We start from the raw sequence: 13,592 nt of genomic DNA, 5'->3' as shown, positions 1-13,592 counted from the left end.
AAAAAAGAAAAAAAGAAAAAGGAATCAATTCACTTCTGTTATTCGATGTCCAGTAATTAGCTAGTCTAACATTATCAACATAAAAAAATAAAAATAAACGATTGAACTACATTAAGTTGTTTGTTCAGACAAAGGAATAGTTCACCTTAAAAAAATTTACTCACAAACTATTTTAAATAATTTTCGGTATTTGAAATAAAATAAAAAAACATGAAATAATTTGATGTAAATGAAAATGAAAACATGTTTAAATCTGGACGAATAGAAAGTGAGACAGGGAGAGAAAATACAATTCACATTTTGAGGCTAACGATTTATTTAAAAGCGAAGCACTTCGCATCGAAATAGCTGTGAAATTAGTTAACAGTGAGTACGTTAACAATGTTATGGTCCCATGCATGTATATTACACGAATAACTATATAATTTTAGCTTGGAGGTTTGAACCTACCACAGTTCAAGCTTAGGTAGAAGAATTTTTGAGAGGGTGAGTGTTTTTCCCAGTATTGTCAAGTAATATTTCACCCTAGCTGATGAAACATTCGCACATGTTTTCAGTGATCACAGTGGAGGCAAAGCTCATGTTTTGCTGAGGAAATGGATGCCTTCTTTCTGTCAAAAAAAATCATTGTTGTAGTTGTACTTGATGGATCAAGCTCCATCGGGACGGCTGTGGTGGAGGAACAGCGCTTGAGTCATCAATGTGGGAGTGCTGCTTTATTTGAGGATTTGGAATTTGGTGCGTCTCTCCTCTCTGAATTGATCAGAGCTTTGGCAAGGCTTGCTGAATCGAAAAGACTCGCAGGAATGCGTCCCTTGCAGATAACTTCAGCCTGTATGAAAAGCATACAGCCACCCACAGCCTGGAATAGTAAAGAAGGTAGAGATCAGGAAATGTCACCTGCGAAACTTGCCAACTCTGAGCTGGCATTTTGAGATTTGATGCAATTTTGGATCAGATTAGTGACTTGCAAGAAGTACCGTTTTTTTTTATCTGAAAAAAATATATATATTATTCCCTTTACATATTAGTTACGTATTTGTGAGGTAAGGTATGAATGATATTAAAACCATCTGACTAAAACATCAACATGATTACCATAGTGTGTGTGTGTGTGTGTGTGTGTGTGTGTGTCTGAATGTAAGCCAGCAAAGTTCTTTGTGTTCTGTTGTTTTGGGGCGAATGCTCAAAGCTCCCTGCAAGCAGTGTTTAAAATGGAAACAAGGGCAACTATTTCCCCCTTGAATGGATTTGCTCTAACGTGGCTTTTTAAGAGCAGAGGAGTCAGCGATTGCATCTTGAGATGCAGAAGAAAAGATGTCTTATGTTGTAGATGTCTGGAAAGAACACATTTATATCAATACCAGGACATGTGCATGAGAAGGATTTTATAAAATATAAATTAAATCAAATCCAGTGCTGTTTTCGTGTTAGTGTTTTTATTTTTATTTTTATTATTACTTTTTATTTTATTTGCAAAGTAAAAATAATAATAATAATCTAACGTTTATATTATACCTAATTCAGTTTGACCTGTGCTCTTTGTGCTTCTGTAGTGCCCACCGGATGCTCCCAAGAGTCGACGAGCCGCAGAGAACCAGGTGGAGTTTGCGCCTAATCCCTTCACTCAGGTACATTCATTTGACTGTAAAAATGTCTAATCTTTTGCAAATCATTTGAAGAAATGCTGAAATACAGTCCATTGACTCATTCATTTGCAAAAAAAGCCCTTGATACTGCACTTGAAAATGAGCCACTGAAAGTGTCTCTGAAAGGGCCTCTAATTAAAAGATCTCACAGAAATTGAGAGAGGGGTTGTTAGTTATCCAATGTGGGATCCTGATCTTGAGATGGTTTGAAGTGTTTGATGACACACACGTACTTGCTCTCAGTGGGAGCTATTAAGGGGGCGTAGACAGAGCATGCATCCTTGTGTTCAAAAGCAGAAAGAATGCAATGGAATGGAACGTATTGAAGAAGCCTCAAGATGCGTTTTTTAACAAGCCATATTTTTTTATTCAACACTCTATTTTAAAACGCAACATAAATATGCGATAACCAAAGACATCCATCAAATGCATTTGTGCACATTAACCAGCAATTAAAAGATGGTGCGAACCGAACATATTCCTGTGTGCAAGCCTCCAAAAGCCCAAAGAAATAATCTTCCTAAAATAGCTTTGCCAGTCTCCTTAGGTGAATATACTAATTATACATTAAAATAAAGTGTGACCTATATTAAAATCACAAAAAAATGAATTAAATTATTGAATACATTATATAATGTCTTAATATTTTAAAATATTTAAATTATATTAAATTATACTATATTATATTCAACGTTTCGAATATATATATATATATAAACTTTTTTTATTTATTACTTGACAGCAGCCTGCTATTATCAACCTTCATTTTATGGGAAAAGAGAAAATCATGGCATTTGGCTAAATACCTCCTGCGTGTTTCATGGAAAAAGAACAATCATCGAGGAAAATGGGGCAAGTAAATTATAGAGTTTTAATTTTTGGGTGAGCAATCCCTTTAAAACAATCCCACTGTGAGCCAACCAAACACTATAAACAAAAATCCATCAATGTTGCATGGAGTAGAGCAACACAATTTGACTGCTGAAAAATCACATCTTTTTGCATTTCTGTGTCTTAGCCTTCCCCAAGAATAACCCTAAGTCTTTTCCAGATAACAATGACTTCTACTTAAACCAGATATTTGGATGCTATTTTCACTGCTAATGCTAGCTGTGTATATGGGGGGAGTAACTTGTCCTCTGTGGAAAAGAGGATTTGTGATGTTAGTGTGGGCTGCTCTTGTTGTTTCTCCTGGCAGCAGTGAGTCATGATCATTAGCGAGGCTAATAAAAAGCTGGTTGGTGAAGGTACTTCAGCTGGTCTCCAACTGGTCACATATCTTCTCCGCTTGCCACGTGTATTGTTTCATATACACTCACACATGCGACATAATTACATCCAGAGGGCTCTGTATTGGAGCCAAACGCACTCAAAGCAGTTTGTTACATCAACACACAGTCACACGTACCCCAACATTCAACTCCAGCTTTGTGTGGATAAATTCTCTCACGAGAACAGTGGGCGATTTGAGGTGGAAATGATTTAAAATGGTTTCGTTGTGTAAATGCTCTCTTTATCTTAGCTGTCATAGTGACAGAGGAATTAGCTCCATTGGTACACATTAGATGTATCACTTTTTGTGCTTAATGCCACTTCCTGTCTCAGTATTTGCTCATTTAATCCCTCTGATAAAATGTTTGCAGAACTAACAAATGAATGTTTGACCTTGCCAGACAAATTGAGCAATTGCCTGAATTTAGACAGCAATGCACAATTTATGCACTGCATGAATTATTTAAAATTATTGTTATTTTACTTTCAGGCAAACATCTTTACAATGAGATGAATTTGTTTGAGAAATAAACTTACATTAAATATATGTAATGAAATAAGTTTGTTTTTCTTAGCCCAATAACACTGATTTATTTATTCAAACCCTGATTTATAATTAAAATTGAAATGGGTTAAACAAAAAATTATTTATATATTATATGAAAGGTATCTTTATAATGTCTTACTGTCTAATTGTTATTTTTCTTCTCAAATAAATGATTATTTTGGTCTAAATTAAATGTATTTAATTTAATTTATTTAATTTATTATATTCATAAAAAATCTTCTGACTTAAATTTTCCAGTGTATGCAAAATTAAAATATATTTTTGATTATTTAAAAAAATATATTAACTTTTTTTAAAATAAATCTTTTTTTCTTTTCTTTTTTTTATGTAGCATATGTCTTCAGTATACTTTCAGTTGCATTACTTATAAAGAAACTGCCATGTTTTGCTGACGTGTCGTGTACATGAGATCATGCACAAATTATGGTAATTTTGTTAATGTGTTTGTAAATTTGTGGAATTCTTCCTTATACAGTCTTGATCAGACGGCTCCACAGCTGTGAGATCGACACAGTCATACTTCCGTCCCTTTTCTTTATTTATCTGTTGAAGATACATATGCGCAGACAGGCCAAAAAAATGTAAAAAAATAAGAAAATTCACAAGGGCTTGCATGTTTTCCCCTGACCCAGGTTACTGTCTTGTACAGCAGTCTGTGTTTTACGACAGACTGTAATGAGTTCCAGGCTGTGTTGGACGCTGCCAACATTAGTCTACTTCTGGATTAACCCCTTCCTCCATCACAGATCCTTAATCCACCCCGCATTAAAATCCCTTAAAAGCACAGCATTCTTCTGTCATCACATCCGTTTTTCTGTCGAGCTCACCGGGAGGGAGAAATTGGTTGCAGCTAAACAAAGTTTCCTGCATTATTCATGTGCTCATTCCACCAGGGTTTTTGGAACAGGTCATCACAATTCTCTTCCATCCTGTGAAAGCCTGTAGCTATATGGACAACATGTCCATTTCGTGTTCTCTGTGGAACCCTGTTTTTAGAATTTTGTGTGCATGCATGCGTGCATGTGCTTTCAGCAATTTCTAACCTGGATCTCCGGGTATGACCGGAGATTTGGTACTGAGCACTTTTCTGTCATACTCTTGCTTTTATGATTTTCCTTCCTTTTCATTGCCTTTCCAGTCTGATTAGCCTTACCGATTCTGTGTTTGCTCTCTTTGCTTGGACATGACTCGAGGATTTACTTGCATATCTGCTCTACACATCTTTTGTTTTTCTGCCTTTCCCCGATGTTCTCTTTCAAATCATGTCCCTCCTCACTGCACTTCCCCCTTTTCGTTCCTGCCAGTTCTCCTCCCCATTTTCTCTCTTTCAAGAGTTTAAAAGTCACTGTTGATCATACTGATAAAACTCTGTAACTGTAAAATGACAATACAAACAATTCTACATAAAGCTTGAAAACTTGAATATGCCAACAACAAGTCAGCAGAACATTGTTAGGTAAGCATGCAAAGTTAGAGATGGCATAATATGTAAAGAGGCATTTCTAGACCCTATTTAGGAGGATTCCTCATGTGATTTATCTTCATGTTTGCTGAAAACATGGGCATTAGATCTGTATCTACTTTGGATTCATTGTGTCTTTTTTAAGTTTATAACATTAACATTTCTTACATTGTCCATTTATTAGTTTTTTTATGTTCTACAGGAAATTCCTGGATCCAAGGAATTGGCAGAAAAAGTAAGTTATTTGAATTAAGTAAACATAAAATCAAATATTTATATTTGCCATGAACAGCAACAGGTAATCCCGATTATAAGGCTTCAAAAATGACAAAAAAGAATTGTGGTCCCAGCAGATTTCACCCAATAGCTGTAGAAATTCACTGTGTAATTGGTAAGTAAATTGCTGTGTGCTGAGTTGCAATGGGAAGAACATTGACACTAACCCTGACAAACCCATGAGATCATTTACTTCTGATAACAGAGCATATTGTGCAAAATTACACCACCTGGATTTAGAGGGACTTGTATTTGGTGGGCATATGTGATTCTCTAGCACAATATGTGAATAACACCCATGTTTCCCACATAAAACTCTTGTCTGTTTGTCACCTTTTCCACTCTCTGCACCCACTCAACACTCAACTTATATTTTGACTCATAGAAAAAAAAAGGTTATTACCTTTTTTTTTATGAAATGCAAAGCCTGAAAATGTCAGTATTTGAGTGGGATGTGAGTGGGACTCTTTTTGTTTTTTTGGTGTTCATTTAATTCACAGAGTTAACAATGGGTCAACGGCCGTGTCTCAAATTGTTGCGAACCAGTGTTAAACTATAACTATTAAACTAAAATAAAACGTAACTATTAAAAATTGCAATGTTGGATGGAAACGTTTTTAGCCACTAAAGCTGAAATAAAATCTAATCATTAGCTGAACACGCACACATAGATTTTAGACATAGACATAAAGCTGATTTGGATTTAGGGCCTTGTGCATCTGTGAAGACCACACAACCCCAGGTGTCCAGTTTTGTCATGGGATCAATTTCACATTTTGTAAATCATTAAAAAGCTGATCTTCCTCCATTTTCTAGAAACAACATAAAAGCACAAATCAAGACTGCAATGAGGAACTAACTGTGGAAGTAAACAGGGACAATTTTGAAGGTTTTAAACACATATGTAAAGAACAGTGACTATTTTAATGTTTATGGATCAGCCCTATTCACTATATAGTAAGTGTCTCACTGTAACCTAGATTGTTTGCTTTGTAATGAAAATGTCTGATATTATATGTGGCCATATAATGCCTCTAATGCTGCTGTTTGAGCTTAAATTGTATTAAACCCAGTATATTCCACCACAGCACTGAGCGCACAATTGGTCATAGACAAAGACTCTGTTGAAACGATGTGGTCTCTAACAATAGAATATAGGATCGCACATAAATCCATTCATTCATGCGAACAGAGCGAGTGCGTGAAAATCTCAAAGAGTTGATTTTCATCATGTAGCTTTCTTCTGTGTGCACCTCTGGAAAGAATGAATCAGCCCAGCGCGTCAGCCAACCGTTCTCAGAGCCGGGCCCCTTCCTCTCCTTCTCTCTTACCTCACCACATCAATGCACGTTAACCGCCTGTTGGCTGAGCAGGACTCGACGGGTGGTGGATTTTGTTTTAATTGTGCTCTTCCGCTAAAAACTAACAGCTATTTATAAGTATTTGACTTTGCGTGTCCCCTTGCTTATAGCTTTGCAGCAGGCGTTGATGAACACTGCCGTAAGGAGTGTTCTGTTCCTATTGATCTTTGTCTCCCGTGAGAGGGCTGCGGCAAGCTGAAATGACACGCAGTCGTGGTCCTCGTGCGCGCGCCCCCGATTCTGCACTCCCATGCCAATTAATGTTATGTTGCACTGCCACCAGGAGGCCAACACATGTAACAACATCAAAAGAAAAGCTGGTTTAAAAAAGAGTGGAGCGAAGTACTGTTTCAAAAATCATCGTGCAGACATGTCATGGATAGGAACAACCTGGTTTTCTCTGTTTTCCAGTGCGCAGGTTGTGTACTGCTCAATGAGGAATCAAGTGTGGGTATTCCCGGTCAGCTTTTCGTGTGTGCAGCATGTTTAATGTCCGTGTAGGAAGGCAGCAGGATTTGCATGCATGAGTGTGCATGAGTGCTGCGTTATCACGCCCTTGGAAAGAGATGCATTTATGTCTTTGAAAAATCTGGCAAGGATCCATGATACATGTTGGGAATGAATGTTTAAAGGTTGGCCAGAAGTCAGAGGATGCTTTGAAGGAACATTTACAAGAGCATTATGAGAAGCAGCTATCAATGCACTAGTGTTAATGCACAAAATGCATTCAGAAATATTAGTTTGTTTGTTTTTTTTCGTCCAGTGCTAGATATTTTCGGACAGTTGATGAGTGCTTTTATCACATCACATGCTCTGTTTCATATTTGCATGTACAAGATTGAAATCTTGGCACAGTAAAAATGTTTTTTGCTTACCGGCTCAATCCAAGCTGGTCTTTTCAACATAGGGTTCATATGACACTGTGCTATATACATGGAGTACATTGAATTCTTCATTTTATTGCAGGTTATTCAGGAGGGCTATGCGGGTCAGTCAGGCCTCAAAGGAGAGAAGGGAGAACGGGTAAGAAATGTCAAACACTGAATCACACCAAATAAGTATGTTTGTGCGCTAAATCCCACTCTCAGTCCAGGCTTGCTGGGAATAAATGACTGCAGCGCTGTTTATTTTGGCATCTTATACAAATGCCTCATTAGGAGCTAGCTTCTGTGCCAGTGATCCAGCTTGGCCGACTACTCAAAAGTTTCATTTTTATTGGCGTAATCTCTTAATACATTAATAACTTAAATGAAAAGCCCAGCCTCAAGATGATATTAAGATTCTAGAGGATGGCGGGGAGGGAGGCTGATACAGAACATTTAAAAAGCAAGACTGTTGCTTGTATACAGTTTGTCAGGGATGTTAATGCACATGTTTATATGTGGTATTATTCCTTAAATTGTTAAAAAATATATTTTGTTTTACCTCTCAGGGTTTGGACTGTACTGGTGCTGGAGTTCCTGGACGAGTGAGTCAATGTGGTTTTTGCCTGGAAAATGACCTTAAACTGGTCATCTGAAGTTCTGAACTACCTGTCCTCTTTAAAATAAATACTTAAAAAAACACTTCCAGGTTTCCTCTTTCATCTAATATTTTGGCCTCCACTTAAAGCTGCGGTAGGGAACTTTTGACGCTCTAGTGGTTAATAAACAGAACTGCTTGCATCTTGCGGAAGAACATCGTAGCCAGAGCTACTTCTCTCTGTTTATGTCTATGAAGAATCACAAAGGTACTGGGTTACTCCGCCGCGGTATCCCCGAAGCAATCTAAAATAGTCCGAATATAAACACTTATTATAGGTGTACCCTAGTGATTCAGGACAAGCCAAAAACACGGTTTGGAAAATGGATTCATGGTGTACTCGCTTATTATATACAATTTTGAACACAAACAAAGTTACGGACCTCGGCTCTGATTGGTTGTTTCTTACCGGGAGCGGATGACTTTCTGCAAATGGCAATAGAACCACTGAGAGGAGCCAGAGGAGCTTGATTTTTTCACAGATTATCTGTCTCATATTCTACTGTCAGGACATAATGACAGGTTTAACAAATATGTAAAAAACTATATTTTACAAAACTTACCTACTGCAGCTTAAATGTGAATTAGAACCTTTGGTGACATGCTGTATCTGTGTTTCAGTGCCTAGAAGGTGCTAAAGGGGAAAAAGGAGAGAGGGGAGAGTCGGTAAGTGTGTGCGCCACCCTTGTCTTAGAGAGAGGTTTGCGATCGAATTTGTGTTCAACAGGCTTCACTGAAGCAGAGGGGATATCTTGATACTATTCCGGGCTATTGATTCACCCATTTCTCATTCTCGTACGTTTCAGGGTCTGGCTGCCAACTGGGGAGAAGCTATAGGAGTGAAGGTAAAGGAAGATGGTATGACTGTTAATAAGTGCATTAGAGCTTGCCGCTTGCTTATCTCCATTTCTGTCTGTCACTCTCATACGCATTCTCAGGGCGACAAAGGACAGAAAGGAGAAGTCGGAGCCACAGGTTTGCCCGGAAATCCAGGCACAAATGTAAGTGGCTAGCATTTGATGTGCAAGTCAAAGATGATCATACTTTATGTACTTTATATATATATATGTATATATATATATATATATATATATATATATATATATATATATATATATATATATATATATATATTCCAGTGCCCTCTTGAGTCTCCTTCAGACGTGTTGATATATTTAATCGTCTCGCTGCAGGAGTGTATTCAAAAAGCAATTGAATAGCATGCATAATATGTCTCTGTGCACACATTTTAAATTTAAAAGGATGCAGGAGTCTCTTTCCTTTTATGTTGTTTAAAGTGGCTCCATATATTCACAGCACTCAAAGCATTATGCATTAGACTCTTACCCATATACTCAGTGCTGCCTTTTCTTCTCATTAGATATCTGTTTGGGTGTTAAATCTTCTTAATGCTGCATAGATTACATAAGCCAACAAAGAGCCACAAATCAATGCAGCCTCATTGATTCTTTTAAATGGATAGTCGGGTCGCATTATGCTTAATCTTTTCTATTCCGTATACAAAGGATGCTAAGGGGATAGTGAATATGGCCGAGCCGACTAATGGATATTTGGAATTTGCTTTTAAACTGTTTATCTATCTAAGCCTTCAGTCATCGGTGAACTGACTTGTTTGATTCCTGTTGGAGGGTTGCTATATAAGCAGTGTGATAGTGCTAATGCCGGCGTTTGAGATGAACTCAAGCTAATGATCTTTTATCGGTCTTGGCTGTCACAGGGTCGAGCTAATCCTATTTGTGTGGTGGGCCCTAAAGGACAAAAGGTAAAACGGACCAATCCTCTTGGGATTATTTCATGTTTTTCTGGGATACTATAAATGAACTAGTTTTGGTGGTGTCATTATCTTTAGTGCGTGTTGTGCATCGCAAGTGTTTCTCAGTGTTGATTAATTCACAGGGAGTTCCTGGTATAGTTGGTCCAGAGGGGCTTGCAGGAGAACCAGGCCGCCCAGGACCTCCTGGACCACCTGGAGTTGGAAAGCCAGGACCACCAGTAGGAAGATTCCTCATTTAAATGCATTCTTTCTAGACCATTTTTTAAGATTCCAAATTGAGGTTTTAATACATTTTAAAGTTGTTAGGTTTTAGATGCATTCTCTAATGTATTGTCTTTGAGTTTATTGGCTAGAATATAGAGCCAACGTCCAAAAACAGTGCTGAAAAAATTGAAGCTGCAACTGCAAATTTATCAGAGGAAAACTGTTGCTGTCTTTTTTTCTTTTTTTTCAGTGATCACAATTCATTGAAAATTATATTTTGTCACTTATTATTTGATCAGACTGACTTAAAATATTGTACACCAAAATTAAATAATAGTTAATAAAATTAATGAATGAATGAATGCTTAATAAAAATGTCTAATAAAATTAATAAAAGCCTAATAAATATGATTTTGAGATACTTTGAGGTGTACACTAGTGTTCAAAAGTTTTAATTAATGTTTATTCAGCATAAATTGACAGTGTAAAATTTGTTACAAATAATGTTACAAAATATTTATAAAAAAAAAAAAAAAAAAATATATATATATATATATATATATATATATATATATATATATATATATATTACTTTCCATTAATCCAACAAAAAAAAAATCATGAAAAAAATGTATCACAGTGTCCACAAGAATATTAAAGAGCTACTTTCAATAAAAGTAATACCAAGAAATGTAATAATAAATCAGCATATTAGAATAATTTGTGAAGGATCATTTGAGACTGACGACTTTGCCACACTGGAATAAGTTATGTTTTACATACATTTACATTTTACATAATACTGAAATAAAAAAATAAAAAAAACAGTTATTTTAAATTCTAAATGTGTTTCACAATATTACAGTTTTTACTGTTTTTGATTAAATAATTGCAGCTTTGGTGAGCATAAGACACATAAAAAATCTCACCGACCCCAACCTTTTGAACAATGGCATGTATATAATATAAATTAATAATTAACATACAATTGGATGTCATGTGATATACTGTACATTTTGTATTCTAATGGTGTTAAAGCATCTATTGTTGCATACTGTGGAGTGTTCAACATACACAGTGTATTGTATACTGGGCATTATAGAGTGTGCTAGTGTTCTATTTTGTCTCTTTTTGTACTTCCTAAAGAATTGTTTTTATCTCACAGGGGCCCCCTGGTGGAACTCCAGGATCTAAAGGAGAGAAAGTATGTTATGTTTTTCTGCTATAACCCACAAAGTGAAGAGAATTATTAAATGTGTTTCATCTGTAATGAAAATGTACTATTAGCTTTTGTGTGTGTGCTGTGTAGTGTTACATCTAATAACATTCTCTCCATTTCTAGGGGGATTCTGGGATACATGGTGAAGATGGAAAGCCTGGAGAACCTGTAAGTGACCTATAAAGGGATGTCAGAGTGCAACGATGACGTGCTGAATTTCTAAGACAGAAGATGCCAATTATCCTGATTTTCTATCACTCTCTTGATCACTGTGAGGGACAAAATGTGTTTACTATCATCAGCACTATAATCAGTTTTATTACCACTGGTGCTATCAGCACATAACTAGCATTTGCAACTCAATGAGTTTCTCCTGCGCTTCTAATCTTCATGCATACCCAATGACATGGCTTTTTTTACTGACAGGGTCCGAGAGGTCCTTGGGGTCCTAAAGGCGAGAAGGTAAGTCTGAGCAGTCTGAGTTTCAGATTCTGCATGAACATAACTGTTGCTTGTTATGAGTCTCCTCAGAATTCAAAGGAAGTCACAGTGCAGATTCTTGACTGTTATTGCTTTAATTATTTTATTTTTAAAGGGACAGTTTCATTATTTGCTTAATCTCATGTTGTTCCAAACCCAAATGACTTTCACTAATAATACGAAAGTTATTTTATTATTAAGTATTTAAGCATTATTTATATACTATAGGGTTGGGTCCGAGTCGAGTGCTAGTTTTTAACCAGTTTTCAATTTTAGAGGAACAATTTATTGTATGTTTTTTTTTTTTGTGTGTGTGTGTGTGTGTGTGTGTGTGCGTGTTCAGGGAGATTCATGTGAACCATGTCCAGTGGTGTCTCTTGACCCCACTGGCAATACTGTGGCTGTTCAGAGCAAGCAGGGGCCTAAAGGAGAACCAGGACCCCCAGGCAAAGGAGAACAGGGACCACCTGTGAGTTCATTCTCCAAACCAACTCCACAAACTGCTTGTTTATCACAAAAAAAGCTAAAAACAGTTTAGCATGTTTGATTAAATGTATCTGTGTAGTATCCTGAAACTACTTTTATCTTCCAATACTCAAATCTGTGCCTGGTAGACACTTAATCATTGCGAAATATCCAGCTGACAATGCTGTTCACCTCAGTTGGCCCGCCATATTTGTGTTTGCCAAGCTCAATGAAATATGCCAACAATCAGCGAGAACTTTTTTCGCCTGCTGTTGTTGTGTTGAATGAAAAATGCTGTTGCCATACCACTACCCTCTCACAGTTGGAACAGATCTTCTATCGTGCTTCATTATAGCTTCAGGAACATTCAGGTCTCTCCTATCATCCATAAAATCCACCAGCACCCCCCACTAAAGTTTAGACCACTTTCTGTGTCAGATTTCATTCGACTCAATGACTACGGTTTATCCTAGTCAAATTTCTCCTCTCTCTTCTTCAGAGCAAGAGGGAAAAATTCAGACAAAACTGATTCTATGCAGCATACCATAATGCGCTTCTCTGTAATGATTTCCAATACCGTCACAATCTATTCCTCATACCTACAGTAGTTATAGGACAGAGAGCGAGAGCGTGGGATGCAGAAAGTGACAGTGTGCAAATGTGGGACATTTACAGTGAAGCTGCGGTCCGCTAGGATGATGTTAGTGTCATGATTAGAGAGACTGATTCTGATACTTGCATGCCTCTATTTACATAGGGCCTTGCTGGACTGGATGGCAAAGCAGGACAGAAGGTACGTTTTTAGTGTTTACTTACTGTTTCTTACTGCATAGAAGCACGAACACACACACACATATGTAAAATTATTAATTATCTACCATACATATAGTAGCACAAAGTGGGCTGTTATAAAAATACAAATTAAATGGCTAATAAACCAGGCATTTACTAGTCACTCTATCTGGTGAAAAAAAAAAAAGCTACTTTAACATCACGAAGCCAGCTTCACATTTCACTTTTTTTTTCTTTTTCTTTTTTCTCAGATTTTAAAATGTGTGTGTGTGTAGTTCTTTTTATGATCTTATTTTGTTCCCCTGAGGTCCACTTATGATGTTATGATGATGTTATTTCACTAAAAGTAGTCATAATTTAGCTTACATTACCATTTTCCACCCTTTCTCTGACCCTTAGAATTAATTGGGTTGTTTTTGCTACTGTACATTTCAGTCTTAAGTGTAAATACCCTCTTTACATGAGAAATTAAAAAAAAAAAAACCTACAGACTGCTAGTATGTATCCAACTTCCTCTTCATTATTTTA

At 36.7% G+C, this 13,592-nt stretch overlaps 1 protein-coding gene across 8 annotated transcripts in view; it reads left to right on the top strand.

Annotated features, from left to right (window-relative positions):
* The window catches only part of LOC127979353 (collagen alpha-1(XVI) chain), a 64,539-nt gene that overhangs the window by 20,744 nt on the left and 30,203 nt on the right, over nt 1–13,592 (top strand). For 4 of the 8 annotated variants that reach the window (XM_052584733.1, XM_052584729.1, XM_052584732.1 and 1 more), the window contains exons 8-21: nt 1,557–1,631; nt 5,154–5,186; nt 7,555–7,611; nt 8,021–8,056; nt 8,731–8,775; nt 8,916–8,954; nt 9,048–9,110; nt 9,848–9,892; nt 10,027–10,122; nt 11,274–11,312; nt 11,451–11,495; nt 11,754–11,789; nt 12,151–12,276; nt 13,030–13,065. In XM_052584733.1, coding sequence (XP_052440693.1) covers nt 1,557–1,631; nt 5,154–5,186; nt 7,555–7,611; nt 8,021–8,056; nt 8,731–8,775; nt 8,916–8,954; nt 9,048–9,110; nt 9,848–9,892; nt 10,027–10,122; nt 11,274–11,312; nt 11,451–11,495; nt 11,754–11,789; nt 12,151–12,276; nt 13,030–13,065 — 771 coding nt within the window. Of the gene's footprint in view, nt 1–1,556; nt 1,632–5,153; nt 5,187–6,931; nt 7,036–7,554; nt 7,612–8,020; nt 8,057–8,730; nt 8,776–8,915; nt 8,955–9,047; nt 9,111–9,847; nt 9,893–10,026; nt 10,123–11,273; nt 11,313–11,450; nt 11,496–11,753; nt 11,790–12,150; nt 12,277–13,029; nt 13,066–13,592 lie in introns of those variants that run through there. The other 4 variants (XM_052584728.1, XM_052584730.1, XM_052584735.1 and 1 more) reach the window with 2 other exon arrangements.

Source organism: Carassius gibelio, chromosome B19, assembly GCF_023724105.1.
Source record: "Carassius gibelio isolate Cgi1373 ecotype wild population from Czech Republic chromosome B19, carGib1.2-hapl.c, whole genome shotgun sequence".
NCBI lineage: Eukaryota > Metazoa > Chordata > Actinopteri > Cypriniformes > Cyprinidae > Carassius > Carassius gibelio.
Note: the sequence above shows the minus strand (reverse complement) of the source record. Positions and strands in the feature narration are given on the sequence as shown.